The sequence below is a fragment of the Miniopterus schreibersii genome (genome assembly GCF_964146895.1).
Source record: "Miniopterus schreibersii genome assembly, chromosome: 1".
NCBI lineage: Eukaryota > Metazoa > Chordata > Mammalia > Chiroptera > Miniopteridae > Miniopterus > Miniopterus schreibersii.
This window is the reverse complement of record NC_138101.1, coordinates 7,663,596-7,679,304: the sequence shown is the minus strand read 5'-3', so window position 1 is coordinate 7,679,304 and position 15,709 is coordinate 7,663,596. Positions and strand designations below refer to the sequence as shown.

The 15,709-nt window shown below is 47.4% G+C and overlaps 1 protein-coding gene across 11 annotated transcripts in view; it reads left to right on the top strand.

Annotated features, from left to right (window-relative positions):
• The window catches only part of LDB2 (LIM domain binding 2), a 307,232-nt gene extending 291,820 nt beyond the window's left edge, over window positions 1–15,412 (top strand). Inside the window, exons 6-9 of one of the 11 annotated variants that reach the window (XM_081148004.1) lie at window positions 5,020–5,143; window positions 8,361–8,506; window positions 11,060–11,202; window positions 14,138–15,412. In XM_081148004.1, coding sequence (XP_081004130.1) covers window positions 5,020–5,143; window positions 8,361–8,506; window positions 11,060–11,164 — 375 coding nt within the window. In that variant the 3' untranslated portion in view covers window positions 11,165–11,202; window positions 14,138–15,412. Of the gene's footprint in view, window positions 1–5,019; window positions 5,144–8,360; window positions 8,513–11,059; window positions 11,203–13,870 lie in introns of all 11 variants that reach the window. The other 10 variants (XM_081148005.1, XM_081148003.1, XM_081148001.1 and 7 more) reach the window with 10 other exon arrangements.
• The last annotated feature ends 297 nt before the right edge of the window (window positions 15,413–15,709 follow it).

Here is a 15,709-nt window from a genome sequence, read left to right as displayed (position 1 = left end):
CAGGCCATTCCTTGCCAACCCTTGGTTAAGATGACTGGGAAGGAGGAAAGACAGTCTTCTAGGTAAGAAGAACAGCCCTGGCTGGTTTGGCTCAGTGGTTGGAGCATCGGCCTGTGGACCGAAGGGTTGTGGGTTTGATTCCCAGCCAAGGGCATGTACCTGGATTGCAGATTAGATCCCTGGACGGGTCAAGGCACATGCGGGAGGCAACCAGTGGATGTGTCTCTCTCACATCGATGTTTCCCTCTCTCTCCACTTCCTTCCCTCTCTCTAAAAATCAATGGGAAAAATATCCTCAAGTGAGGATTAACCAAAAAATAATAATGAAATTGTAGATCAAATTTAAAAAAAAAAAAACAAGAACAGCCACTGACAGTAATCCTGGACAAGCCTGTATACAAAGAGTAGGCAGTTCAAGTTCAGGGGACGTAATCCATCACTCTGAAAAGATAGAAATAAAATCTTGATGGTAGACTAGACCTAGGTTTGGGATTTAGTCAAATGCCAAGCTCTGGGCATCACATTTTAGGCCAGAGCCAACTGTGACAGGCACCACCTATCCTGAGGTTCAGGGACGGAGGTGCGCAAGAATAGTGTGTGTGTACAGCTAAGGAGAGTCCAAGCTCTCCAGGAGAATTGTCAGATAAAATCAAAGCAGAGCAAAGCTGCCTGTCTCCATTTGCTAGGCCCTTTGTTACTATGAAAAGGCACACGTCCTGGGGCTGAGCTAAGCTCCCCCTGCCTACCCAGAACATGGAGTAATTGGGTATAAACACGTGCATTTGTGCAAAGCATTCTGCACAGAGGAGGCAATCAATTATTTATCAAATGGGCAAATTCATTACTTCTAAGCCCACAGGACAATGTCTAATTTGTCTGCCATTAGCAAATGACTCCTTGCTATTAATCTGGCCAATATATCTATTATCCGTCCATCCATCCACACTCACTCAGCAAGTCACTGCTGTGGTTACAGATTTTGGTCTCACACCCAAAGAGTCAGTGCTGAGGCCAGAATCCCAGAAAAAAAGACATCAGTAGCGTAGGGGGAGCAAGGTCAGCCTAAAACACGCGAAGTCTGCAAACAGGCACCGTGGGAGCTTCGCCAAGATGGGCCATGGCTTTGGGGGCATTTCCTAACTAGATCCGGCAGGGGCTATTCATTTAGGGGCTTCATATCAAAGACTTCAGGGCTTGCCGGCTCCCAGTGCCCTGGGATTCTTCCTCTTATCCACCACCCACCACAGGGAAGGCAGAACTGAGCCACAGCCGTGCACGGAGGCTGCTGTAGACGCTCGACATGTCTGTGGCCTTTCTTTTCAGGCAGAGGGACTGGGCCACTGGGAACTTTGCAGCAGGCCCAACTTTGCAGATAAAATTGTTCTTCAAAATTAAAGAACCCTGTGTTTTTATGTTTAGTTCCATTTTTATGTGTTTGAGTGCTGTGTGTGTGTGTGTGTGTGTGTGTGTGTGTGTGTGTGTCTTAGGGGGAAAGGCATGTATATTGTAGCCTGTTCCATACCTATCACTAACCAGGGACTCTTTACCAGGAGTCAATGGCTGGAGGTATAGGAGGGTTTATAAACCTCCAGATATTTTGCACAAAATTGAAAAGACATGCTGCAGAGCCTTTACCAGATTCTCAAGGGGGACTGAAGGGAGGGAGACCAGGAATCCTGGCTCCAGAAGGACTTGGCGACTGACTGCTCGAACCCACTCCCCCAGCCATTCCTGATCTCATTTCATATAATGCCCCAGGCTTGCTGTTGCCAGGATGCCCTGGCTGGCTGCTGAGAAGGCAGGCTCTTGTCTGAGTGAGCTCTGCCACCTACAGCACGCAGCCCAGCAACGCCGCGGGCTCCGCAGCAGAAAGCTGAAGGCTCTGCAGTGTGAATGCGGGAGAGCTGCCCACCCAGCCCGAGCCCTCCACTGGGCCGAAAGGGCTGGGGAGTCCTGATTAGTATTCAGAGATGTGAATTCCTTTGGGCTGCCTTACAGCCATGGGAAGAGATCTTTACATGAAAGGAGCTGGGATAAATCCTGGGGATTAGCACCTGAAAAAAAGTGTTGCCCAAAACCCAGAGAGGGAAGGCCCTGGGAAAAAGAAAGAGTGAGCTCCTGGGTTCTCACAATAAATGCGACTCTCCCGTTTCCCAGTGTGCTCGAGGCTCCCAGGTCCACAGGTGGGATTTCCTGAGACTCGTGAAGTGTAAACACGGCTGGTGCTTAGTGTGCTCACGTCATTGGGAAGGGACCTGGACACTTTCTGAAGACAGAGACTGTGCATCAGTCTCATCATTGGGTCTCCAGCCCCCAGGGGGTGCTGGACGCTTAGGAGGAAGTTCAATGAATGCTTTTGATCTAAGTAATAAAAACTAGGTTTGTTTTGCAATCAGTGCTGTGCTTGCAAACGCATAATCATAATGTCACTGTTTGTTGGATATATTATCTCAAATTCTCACAACCACATCGAGATAGGTACTGTTTTGCAGGTGACACTGACACCCAGCCCTAGTAAGTGGCTTACCCAAAGACACACACCCAGTGACAGTCAAAATCCACACCTAGGCCTCTGGGCTTCGAAGTCCATGCTTATCCCACTCCACCCAGGTGCTTTCCATCCATCATAAGCTCATTTCTCAAGAGCAGGGACTAGACCAAAAGGAAATGGTTTGAAAACCTTTTTAACTTTTTTTCATCAAAAAGTATGTTTTCCTAGTCCTTAGACTTTCTCTGAAAGCTGTGCTTACTCTCCCAGCTTAAATGTAAACATCGTCTGACGCTGTCTGAGTCTAGGGGTGGTTCTTCTTGGATGGATAATCCATTCTTAGCTCGATTTGTAGAGGCGACTGTGGAATCCTTCACTCCGTTTGGTCCCAGTGTCGGTGGCTGGGGAAGACGGCAGCTGGCCTGTACCTTGCACATACTTTGATTCCAGCGAGGGATTCTTAATAGAGGGATAAACACACACAGTCTTTATAGAGTTAACTCCACGGTAATCCACCCACTTTCACAGGCTTTTCCTTATTAACAATGTAGGTTTCAAAAAGGAGTCCAAGGGGAGTGGGGAGACAGACAAGATTGAAGATGTATCTTAGCTCGTGGCCGCACAGCCTGGTTCACAGGTTGCTGTTGGCGGCTTTGTCTCTGCCTCACTTTGTGCTTGTGTTGGTCGGGCTTGGGAATCTTGCTCTCGTCTTCCAGAGAAGCTGCACATGGAAGGAGATTACAGTTGGCGCTGAAATGGAGCGAGTGGTCTGGCAAAGTTTAGATCATCCACAAGTAAAAAGGGCTGAGGGGTTTTTCTAGATGAAGGAAATCTTGATGATCATGGATAGACTTGAGAGGAAAGGAGAGGCATGGAAAGGGTGGGGAGTAAGAAGAGAGTGAAATCTGAGCTGAAAACCGTGGTATTTGTGCATGTCTTGCTGTCTATGTTCATCTGTCATAAAGCCCAGCAAGTGTAGGACAGTGGACCTCAAGCTCTAGTAGCATTTGCCAGAATTAGCTGGAAGTGTGTGTGTGTGTGTGTGTGTGTGTGTGTGTGTGTGTGTGTTTTAAATGCAAGTCAGGGCCCCACCTCCAGATCCAGTGAAACAGAAAGGGCGGAGCCTGGACATCTGCATTTTTAATAATCAGCTCATTGGGTTTTTATGGAGATGTTCCCAAGAGCACACGTTGAGGAACCCTGGCAAAGAAAGATCCTCCAGTCTTTCTAAGAATCACTCCTTAAATGCACCCATTCATTTGAGCCGAACCTAGGAACACAGGGATGAAAGTCACAGTGTTGGCATTCAAAGAGTTCAAGGTCAAGTGGGAAATGTCGGTAGACTTGGAAGCAGATGGTTACAAAGCTTAATGAGTAAGTTCATAGAGAAGCAAGGGCTGGGTGCTGTGGGAGAACCGAAGAGGGGCACCGAGCTCAGCCTGCACGGGGCGGAGGGTGGCGCAGAAGTGACTTTGTCTGCAAGGCTAAGGGGCCATTAACCGGGAGGGGGCCAGAGAATTCCAGGTAGAGGGCACCCAGCGGACAAAAAGCAATGGGGCCTCTAGGGCAGTGGTCAGGGTGAGGAAGGGCAGACGGGAAGGGCCGACTGCATGCCTGCCTTTCGTAACGCGACGTTCTTGCACGCGGAGGGCGCGTGCCACTGTTTCTGTCCCTCTAATCGCGGCCGCCATGGATGCTCATCCCAAGCCATGGCCTTTGTCCTCTTAGACACTCAGTGCAGCGGCATTCTGATAAGTTTCCAACCGAGAAGGAATTCGGAAAGTCCGAGGCCATCCGAAATGGATTTACCTTCTTGTTTCACTCATTAATCTTTGTCATCAGATATCCTGGACTAAAAGTAAAGCTGAAAAATCTATCCAAAGGTGACCGCATGCAGAACCACGGAAAAAGCTCCCACGCCGAGCAAATGCCAGCGTATATTACTGGCATCACCATCATGTGTAAAACACAAACGAGTACATAAAAATATTCGTGTTCATCATGGGCCTTTGTAAGAATTAGGATCCAGAAAGTATCCGCAGTTGCCACTTTGTTCTGTCAAGTTTCAAAGACAGCTTTCACTGCCACATAATCTCCATAAACCAGCTTTGTAACTCACAGTGGGTGGTTTTACAAACAGGAACAACAGCAGAGTAGAAATCAGAGCATGCTGTGCTCCCAGGCAGAGAGCTTTCTTCTTTAACCAGAGAGAATCATTTCATTTCAGAATAGAGCTGCATGGCCACCCAACTGTCTGGACAGACTGTGTGTGCGTGTGCGAGCACATGTGCGTGCGTGTGAAAATCGCATTCGGCTATAATGTGATATTATAAATGACAGTAAATTAAGTGGGTTTTTATCAAATGCTGGTAATATTTCTTTCCCTCCAAACTTGTATCGAGAAAATCAAAACCAGGGGGAGTAAGAGAAAAGCACCCTTCAGCTTCCTAATTGATTCCAGCTGCTCCCATTGTTTATTGCGAATAATATTATCAAGTAGTGAAACGCCCGCGCCTTTGAACTTCTTGCAGTTGTGTGTAATACTGGAGCCAATGCAGGAACTGATGTCGAGACATAAAACGTACAACCTCAGCCCCCGAGACTGCCTGAAGACCTGCCTGTTTCAGAAGTGGCAGCGGATGGTGGCACCTCCAGGTACGACCACTTTCTTCCCTCTGTTCCAACTTCACTTTCTGGGCCTTCTTCTGGGGACAGGGAGATGTGAAGAGGAAGGAAGTGATCACAAATTTATCAGGAAAAGGAGTTCACCGGGGGCACGCTGACCGGGATTTTGGACTGATTTTGGATGTAGAGGCATTGGATTGGTGGAAGGCAAACATTAGGAGTCCTCTCCCATCTCCTCGCTTGCCAGATTAGGACCTGAGACCCAGGCAGGTAAAGTGATTTATCTAATGTTACTAAGAAGGTTGTTGGCAAAGCTGAAATCAGATCCCAGGTGTTCTGTCTCTCAGTTCAGTGGTTTTCCCACTGGACAAGACTGCTGGCTTCTCATGGCCAATTGTTAACGTTGTTACTATTTATGAAATGATAGAAATGATAAAAATGGAGGGAGGAAGAGGGAAGGAAGCAAGGGAAGGAAGGAAGGGAGGGAGGGAGGGAGGGAGGGAGGGAGGGAGGGAGGGAGGGAGGGAGGGAGGGAGGGAGGGAGGGAGGGAGGGAGGAAATCTTGTTTCTGTTTTAAGATATATAATATCAAAGGGCACTCTGGCCACGAAGAGAATGCATAAAAGACTCCATTCCCCTTGCATCCCTAGAATGCAGTGTAGATAATGGTCTCCTGCTGGGGTTCTGAAATTACTGCTCCAAGTTATCATTAATTGTCTTTCAATCTAATACATTTTCACTCCCAGGCATGTGTTGAGCCTCGTTGATCATAAAAGCAAAATGTATCCATTCGCTAAAAATTATTTTTTAAAGAGTAATTATTAGCACAAGGCATATAGCTTTTTGAATCACAAAATATAATGGCACCTTCCCCTGGTAATCGGCCAGGGCTTTTCTATAAAATGAACATAGCAGATATAACTACATACATATTTAGCAAGCTGAGAAAATGAGCATTATTTTACACAGAATAGTTGCATCCCCATCTTAGGGGAATTTTACACATTTAGAACATTACTTTTTTAATATATTTTTATTGATATCAGAGAGAGGAAGGAAAAAGGAGAGAGATAGAAACATCAATGATGAGAGTCATTGATTGGCTGCCTCCTGCACGCCCCCCTGCTGGGGATCAAGCCCAAAACCCCGGCATGTGCCCTGACTGGGAATCAAACCATAATCTCCTGGATCATAGGTCAATGCTCAACCACGGAGCCACGCCGGCTGGGCTAGAACATTATTTTTCAAATATATAACATGGGCTTAAGTTGGCCTCATTCTCTCAGTATCAATAAGCCTTTACAGAAAAAAAATATTCCACTCAGTGCTTTGAGCACCTATATTTTCCAACATATGCATATACAACTCATATATCGTTCATTAATTCAGACATTTATTCAACACTTATTTATTGAGCCCCTACTAGGTGCCAGGCGGCACTGCTCCAGCCACTGGGGGCACAACACTGAATAAAAGTCACCATCCCAGCCCTCACAGACCTTCCATTCTCTTACTGACTCCTCATAATATCACCTTATGAGGTATTTATTGTTATTCCCATTGTTCATTATGGGGCCTGAGGTTTAAGTTTGCCAAAAATCAGTTTCACAACTAATCAACGAAGGAGGCCTGTGTCACAATAGATTTTATGTCTCCCAAGTTCATGACTGTGTTACCATAGCTACCTACTATCAATGGACATAATCCAGAGTATGCAATTTAGGTATATCTCCCTCAAATTTCATGAAGAAAGTATAGATATAAAAAAAAAGTATCAGATTTCAATTCTTGAGGTCAAAGGAAGAAGATGCTTGTCAGGGGAAACCTGGATATTTGCTTGACTTTAGAATATGCTACTCAACTCTTCTGTAACCCCCTGAGCTAAAACAATTCTATTCCCTTGTTTCCTTAACCTTCAGAAAAAGCACCCATAGCTCTCTATGAACAGGGATATTGGGCCCTTTGATGAAAATACTTGAGCATAAGAGAGAAAATATTTCTGAAAGAAGAAATGGTGTATAATTAGGAACATAATTCTCTTCATCTTCATCAAAAGTCATTTTACCCCTTAGTCTACTTAGTAGACTAAATGACCTTTGAAATGAGCCTTAAAGGAGCTTCTCCCCATCAGAAGCTACAAGGCACGTAGTTTCAGAATGGCCCTGGCTTATCTTCCCTCCATCAGAGCTGAGTCTCCAGCAGGGTTAGCAAAAAGGATGCTCTTACCTGCCGTTTCCAACTTATTTAGTAACTGCCTAGAAAAGGCTTTCGAAGACTAATCATTTACAAGACAAAGATGATACTATTAACGAGTTAATAAGAGGTGCTATGAATATAAAATAGTTATGACATAGATCACTTTAAAAATAGAAAATAAGAATATGGAAACACTGAGTAATGCTCAATGCATAATAAATGAATACATAATATTCCTCTTATCATATATTACCATGAGTTCCTATATTTTCATTAAGATGCTACCCATTCTTCAGGTGTAAAATATTTCTGTTTCTAAACAGGCCTTTCTTGAAAAGGTCTAGCTTCCCTTCATTAATATGCTGGCTGTAGCACACTAAGTCCTTTATTTCCCCAGGAATTTTTTAATTAGTAGCATTCTTTAAATATTAGGGTATAAACCATGGAAGTTGGGAACCACATTAAGCTTGGGACGCCCTGAGTTTTTCATTCATGGCTGATAGAGCTGGCACTTCCTGTTCTTTTTAGTTGAGCGTTTCAAGGTGTAATAGAGCTGAGATGCAATATAACAGTTGGCCAGTAGGTGCTGCTCTTACACACTGGCTCACTAATATAACCAAGTTTCTACTTTCTCTCGCACCTTGGAGGCCCCCTAGGGATCCCAGAACCCTCCTTTTGTTATAACAAAAAAGGTAAACCAGAAAAAAAAATATTTTCCCAAATTTTGTAATGGTAATAATCCTTTTAAATCAACTATGAAAGTAGTATTTATAGCTCACCCCTAAAATATATTAATAGATTAAAGACATATGTATGAAATTAGAAATAACAATTAAGTACAAATCATTTTATCTAGCTAGAGAGGAAAAGAGTTGCATGCATTTTGTGCTAAAAAACAGCCAACAGCTGTCTCCCTTTATTTTTTGTCAAGTTAAAAGAAATGGAAACAATGTAAAGAGTCTACTTTTTTTCATTTACAAAAACAGCTGCAGAGGGGTAGTGTCTGGTGGTTGTCCTGGACCCGATCCTTCTTCCCTTTTCCTTATTGCAGCAGAACCCACAAGGCAGCCGACAACGAAACGGAGAAAAAGGAAAAACTCCACCAGCAGCACGTCCAACAGCAGCGCCGGCAACACCGCCAACAGCACTGGAAGCAAGAAGAAGACGCCGGCCGCCAACCTGAGTCTGTCCAGTCAGGTACCTGTAAGTCTCGCTTTCCTTTTAGGCCCGAAATCCTGCCTTTGCCTGTCTTGCAAGTCCAGGGGCCCACATTCCAGTCTCTTTTAGCTACTAATACATGCTGGGCTGGTTGGGGTGGGGAAAGGGGAGGGGAAGGCAGGGCTGGGGTGGGGGGTGGGGAGGAACTCTGCCATGGAAACCTTCCCCCGCGGACTGGGAATTGGAAAGGAGCATTACGAGTCTGTGCTGCAGTGGGACCTGAATTAAAAAGCCATCAGAGTCACAGACAGGAGATATGTCACTTAAGGTTTAATTAAAATATCACTTAGCGGCATGCCTCGTGGCATATAAGGGGCTCTCGGCACCATCAGTGAGACCTGTGCTCCCCTGGAAATCAGCCCCTGGCGCCCAGGCTTCTTACTGTAATTTGGCTGGGCCTCCCTGACGTGGGTGCCCCTCTTATTTTGAGACCTTTGTAATTAACTAGGCCACTGAAAGTGCAGCTTAGTGAATTTCACTTTGCCCACTTCCCCAGCTTAAGGGGGGTCAGCCCTGGTTAGATCTCCACTCTCTTGACCTCTGGACCCCTCTCTTTCATTTCTGGGTCTTGACAAAGGAAATGGGCCCTTCGGAAGGGGGCGTCTTTGAACTCCAAAGCTGACAGCTGAGGGGTGTTCCCACATAGTGCAGACTGTACAGTAACCTTCTCCATCCTCTGTAATTTCTTTCCCAGTTCTGTCCCTTCTGCCTAATTTCTTCCGAATTCCTCAGCCTAGTATTAGATCATTTATCGCTTTTAAATTGTTTATGTTCCTTTAAGCATCTGTTGTCCCTTCTCCGCACCACGATTACGTGTGGGCTGTCCTTCTCTGCCGCCTTTGTCACGTCGCCTTCAGCAGGTGTTCGGCTGTCACTTGAGTCCCAACACTGTCAGTGGATCTCCAGCACTTTGTGGAGATCCTCTGGATACCGTGTCTTCGGCAACGCGCCCTATTTATCGCCTCCCTCAGCCACCGCGGGCGCACCTTTCCCTCTCTCACTCCTTCCCTCCTGGTCTGCTATCACACTCCTCGTGTTCTGATTCTGCCCCCTCTCTCTCCATGAGAGAGGAGACCTTTCTTTCATGGCGATTCTCCACTTCTAAATGTCTCTTTCAAACCCGTCCCCACCCATCCTTACTCACCTCCCACCGGTCAGTCCTCTTTGGCCAACAGCAACCCCCTCGGCACCTGAGATCCCTGGGCCGCTGGGACTCTGCCGTCCTTCCCAGGCAGAGGGTGTGGTTTGCACTCATTGGAAGGAAGGGGTGGTGGATCCAGGGGCCAGCCTGTAGGGAAGGTACCGCTTTCATTTTAAGACCCCTAGGATTTACAGTCCTTAAGTAATGCCAGAGTCACCTCTGGGGTTTAACTGGGCTATCACCCCTGAAGAGTCAGGGGGGAAATATCAGAGGAGAAAAACTGAATTGAGTCTTTTTATTAAGGTACCCATAAGTTATTCTCACTCCAGGTTACATTGGAAAACTCATAGAGAAAATGCCTGGTATAAATAAATCCCCCCTGAAGTCCACATAAGTAGTTAATTTATTCACCTAATCCTGGAGTTTTAGAAACTAACATTTGTTAGTTTCATCTAAGAAATGGGAAAAGTGCATTCCAGAGAATTCTGGGACTCTGACGTAGCTACTTAAAGGCACAGTGGCTGCAAGAATTCAGATCAGTTCGACCAGTGATTTCTGAGCTCTACTATGTGCCCCACTCTATACCAGGTATTGGCAATACCAAGATTAAAATTAAATAAAATAATCAAGGAGCTCAACATCTAACCAAGGGACAGCAAAGAGGTTCCCTCTCTCCTGCCAGCTCAGCCCCCTGGTGGTATCAGCTCCCAGGGTACAGGATCGAGAAGGATTCCGGGGCCTGGGCGAGGTTTGGTGGGCCACCCATCAGCGATGTCTGTCACAAGTGTAGAACAGCAGCATACGTGTGGATTTTGACACACCTGGCCTGGTCAGAATCATTTCAGTTTTATTTTAAAGAGCTCCCAGTTCATTTTGCTCCATCCTGCCCCTGACCTCCACTCCAACAACTGGATCTTAGTGGAAGATAGCAGTGTCAAGAGGATTTTTAATAAGTTGAAACCCTTTGGACTTTGTGAGAACAAGGCACATGCTGGAAAGTGAGGATAGAATTTCAGCACTATCTCCACACTCTGCAATTAAAGATTTTTTAATTATGTAAAACTTACAGATGGTCAAGAGAGGCAGAGAAGGCAACCAGGTTAGGAAAAGGTGCTAACTTCCATGCGCACTCTAATCGAACAGATGTTAAAGGATAAGCCTCGGCTAGTGGTGACCACATCTTGTTACCCTGTCCACCGAATTACCACCAGTTTGACTGCTTAAGTAGAAACGGGATCTGCAGACGTGGCTACCTCGTCCAAAGTCATAAACAGATTTGATGTGTCACCACGACCACAGCCGTGGTCCGCGTGGCTGTCGTGGCAGCAGTGGGCGTGTCTGGCGAGGACTAGGGTTTAATCCTTGGATTCTGCTTCTCACTCCATGAGCAGGGGCTAGGAGCGATCCCGAACTGCAGCCTCAACCCTGGGAGGGATGGAGACCTGTGTCATTCAACAGCAGTGACCCCTTCTGGCCAATTTAAGGAGAAGCATTGAGGGGCCCTGAAAGGAGTCACTTCCAGTCCTCCTCAGAGGTTGGTGGTCCTTGCACGGGGGATTGATTAGTGAGAAGATGTGACATGGGCAAAAGCTGGTGGCATCTCCAGGCCTCCAGCGAGGAGCAGAGGTCTGCCTCGTGGGGAGCCAAGGGCATATGGGTTACTCTCAGCTGGACCAGTATTGCCTCTTGGGGACACACAGATGGCAGAGATGGGAAGGAAATGCACTCTTGTTGAATGTCGGGGGGAATTTTTAAACATGTGGGGGTGGGGAAAATGTTGCCAACATCCCTAGTTCAAGGCCACCCAGAACATGCATGATGTCTCCATTCACTTTGCGTGAGAATAACTAATCGGGATCACTTGAGCGGAGAACCACTGTCCCACTCTAGGGGTTTAGGGAACCCAGGGTGAGACGTGTGCCGAATTACTAAATGGCCTCGGGTATCTGTGTACATATGAAGTCCTCAGCACCTGTCTCTTCTACAGCTTGCCATCTATGAATCACGCACACACATACACACGATTATGTACCTGGCTAAGGACATTTCTTACAGTCAGTAAGGCCACTGGCATCTCTCTGAAATTTGGACTGCTTAAAAATATCTGTGCCTGGACATCTTTTACAGCTGTTCTTAGAACAAAGATCCACCAAACGTGTTATGAGCCTGTATCAGCCCATTGGAAGTGATTCCAATCACTATTTTCATAGTACTTTTCTTGAATGACTTATTTTCTGATACAATGAAGGCGTCTGGAGTGTTGGGAACTTTTTCCTAATATCACACTTACCTTGGCCTCTTATTTTTCTCTTTTTTCCAGTTATGCTTCCCTCGCACTCTCCCAGCCTCTCTTGATAACCTCAGATGCACAATACTAACGCACACCCACGTGGTGGGTTCTAACATTCTCCTGCCCAATGACACCCCACGCATGCGTTTTCCAAGCCCTTCAACGCGTGCTGTACGTTAAGTCATGCAGTGAGGTTACCCCTCATGTCATCCTCTGCCTGGTCTTGCCCTATTTTTCCACCTACCTTTATCCTGATCATGAGCGCCTTCTCCTAATGGCCTGTAACCAAGCGGCACTTTTTTACCCTGAACAACCCCCCCAGTGGGTCATGTGGCAGCTTCCCCAGCTAACCAGATAACACTGGCACCTCTGTGGAGGCCACCATCTGTCTATAACCATGTCAGCTTTCTTGCCAATCACGTTCTGTGTCTTTCGCATCTCACCCTAAGCGTCCTCATGAGTCTCCTAACATGTCAGCATCATGCCTGGTTTTTTGCTGCATCATAAGTACGTTCTTGGAAAAACACATCTGATTATCCTGCCAGTACTTTCATTGCAAGTGTGTACCTAGTTTACATTTTAGGCATTTACTTCATCTGGGACATTTCTCTTTAAAAATCAACATTTATCAAATCACAACAAGTGATTAGCCAGAAAACACAGTTTGGAAACCTATTGATTTTTCTCCCCATAATTCTTGGGAGATCAGTCCATCAATCAAACAAAGTTTTCCATTCCAAAATAATCCAGGAGTAATTAAGGGGTTTGTTCCATTGGCACCTAGATAGGATCTGAGTGCCTCTGGCCCTGCTTGTGGCCTGACCATAGGCAGTATTCCACTCTACTGCCCAGGAAAGCCCTCTCTTGCTCCAGTGAAGAGAATGTTTGCCCAGTCATCTAGGCATTTCATCAAATTTGCCTCCCTCCTGGGGATTGCACCCTTACATCTCAAAAGCATCTGGCCCGGTCCTGCCTTGCCCGGCCTCTCGGAAGCTGAGAGCAGCTGGCACTCTCCTGGAGTCACTGCGCTCTTAAGGAGACTATTGCTCAGAGCCTGCCCATCAGCCTCCACCTGACAGGCATCCTGTCCCATGCCCAGGTCACCCAGCAACCCCATAGGGTCCCCTTTGAGCAAAGAGGCTGGAGCTTTGCCACCCGTGTATACTGTCCTTCTGCCCCACACTCGTGCCTCTCAAGCGGTGGCCCCCAGGACACTCCAATAGGTGGCCTGCTTGTTTGCAAGGAGGGACGATGTGTACTTAAAGGAGGGATTAGATGGATTCTTCTTTCACGAGTCCATTTCTGACAACTACCAGCTTCATCAGCGTAATTATAATTAGCTCTTCATCTTCCTTTTTACCGCACCAGCTGGACAGGCCGGTTCTCTTCACCGCCCAGATTGGTGGCGGGGTTGCCTGTGTGGGGATAGGTGACAGGCACCATGAAATAACAGATGGTAAATTCAGGGCTTGTTGGCAATCAGCAGGTTTTTGCTAATGACTTAATTAGCTATGCAAATTGTCAAATCAGTGTGAACATTGTTTTTATCGAAAACTTTACCCAAATTAATTACCATAATTAAGTAGCAGAATGTCGAGGATATTGGCGGCATGAAAGGGCCTGGCTGAGTGGAGGAAAGAGGGGTTCTGTCTTCTGTTAGCCTACACACCATCCTCAGGACAGAGAAAGCGCCACTTGGAACGGGTGGCGGGCACCTTGCAGAGCCGCATCCCCCCCATGTCCGCTGCCAGTTCCCAAAGCCCCTCATAAAGGCCCTAAATAAAGAGGGGCGCATTTTCGGAGGCACTGACCCAGCAGAAGGTCCCACAGCCCTCCCAGAAGTCCCCGGTGTCGGCAAGTTAAAAGCGTGGATTTTTTTAATTTTGAAAAATCCATTTTTTTATTTCTGCAGATTGCTAGCCTTGCTCGCCCTGCGGTGTCAGGCTGCGCACTCAGGACATAACCGCGCGTGGCCGGTGCGCGTCGGGAGGCGATGTTTATTTCCTGTAGAACCCAATTGGCACCTCGGCCCCGGCGCGGGGACGCGGCCGTGCCGTGCGCGCTGCGCTGCGCTGTGCGCCCCGGGCGCGCGCCTCCCCGCCCCGCCGCCCCGCCGCCCGCTAGCGTTAGGCTGAGCCCCCTGCAGGTTCCCTGTAATGATGTCGGCTGCTGTTCGCAGGACGTGATGGTGGTAGGAGAGCCGACTCTGATGGGAGGTGAGTTTGGGGACGAGGACGAGAGGCTAATCACTAGATTAGAAAACACGCAGTACGATGCGGCCAACGGCGTGGACGACGACGAGGACTTCCGCAGCTCGCCCGCGCTGGGAGACGGCGGCCCCTGGAGCAGCAAGCCCGCCGCGCCCGAGCCCAAGGCCGAGACCGCGCCGCCGCAGGCCTCCCAGTGACGCGCCGCGGGACGGGCGGGGAGGCGCCAAAGTGTCCACGCAGATCCCTGCTTCCAAACCGCAGCCATCTTAGCTCCTTCCTTTCGCTATTTTTTTTTTATTTTTTTATTTTTATTTTTTGGATGGAGAGGATCATTCCAGATAAGCCCCCGCGACCCCCTCCCTGGAGGCCCGCACAGGCCCCGCGGACACCTGCACTGGCCGCAGCGAGAGCGAGCGCGCGCCTCTCCCGGCCCCGCATCGACCACGCGCCCCTCGCTGTCCCCCCTCCGCGCTCAGGACCCCACCACGCGCCCAGCCCGGCGGCGGAGGACTTTGTAACATTGTAACATATTTTCTGCTTTTTTTTTTTTTTTTGACTTGCATCTGAGAGTTTCTTGTTTCAGTAAAAAAAAGAAAAGGGAAAAAAAAAATCAGCTTTTTGGAAAGTAATTTAAATGTACCTTTTTTTTTCCTTCCTGCTTCACCTTTTCTTTCATTGGGTAACAGCCAAGAGGGCCCAGCAGGATGACGGATGGGCAAGCTGGTGTCAATCGGTTCTCCAGCCCGAGTTGGTTCAGTCGAGCCCGAGCGCTGAAACAAGAAATGTCTTTTTATCATCAAAGACACCCAGGCAGGTTTTTTTTTTTATGTAAGAAAGACACTCGGCCCCCTTGAGGAATTTATGCATTTGTAAAATTGCTGTTGATCCGAATATTTTCCAAGCCATGTAATCCATTACTTTTGTGGGCAGTTTAATAAATCTGAAACCCCTTTGTGTTTTTTATTGTATCTGAGTTGACTGTTGTTTCTTTTCAGCATATATTTCTTGTATAATATTTTGTAAAGCCCTCGCCTGGTTCCTTTATGGGGATTTCTTTTTTCCTTTGGGGGCAATGCCAGTGTATTTATGTGAAACTTTATAAGAGAACTAATTTTTCCATTTGCATATTAATATGTTCCTCTACACATGTAAAGACACAGTGGCTCCGTGTGTTATCAAACAGCTGTATTTTACGTATGCTTTACTGATAAGTGTGCCAATAATAAACTGTGTTAATGACCAAAGCCATGAGTCGGGCTGTTTCTGAGCACAGGCAGAGAAATCTGCCCACGATCATGAGAAGGGCTAAACTGGGATTCACCGCCCAGGCTCCGCACGCAGTGGAATTAGAAAACCCGTGCCGCCTTGGACCCAGTCTGGTTTCTTTGCCTGCCCACTGCAGTTTGCTTGCGCAGGAGCAGGCGTGTGTCCCCCGTGTGGGGTGGGGCCCTGTGCTGCCTGAGGACACAACCGTGAGGCAGGAGGGACTGTCCTGGAGGCAGCTGAGTGGAAGGGCAGCAGGTTCCACGCGCTGAGCACTT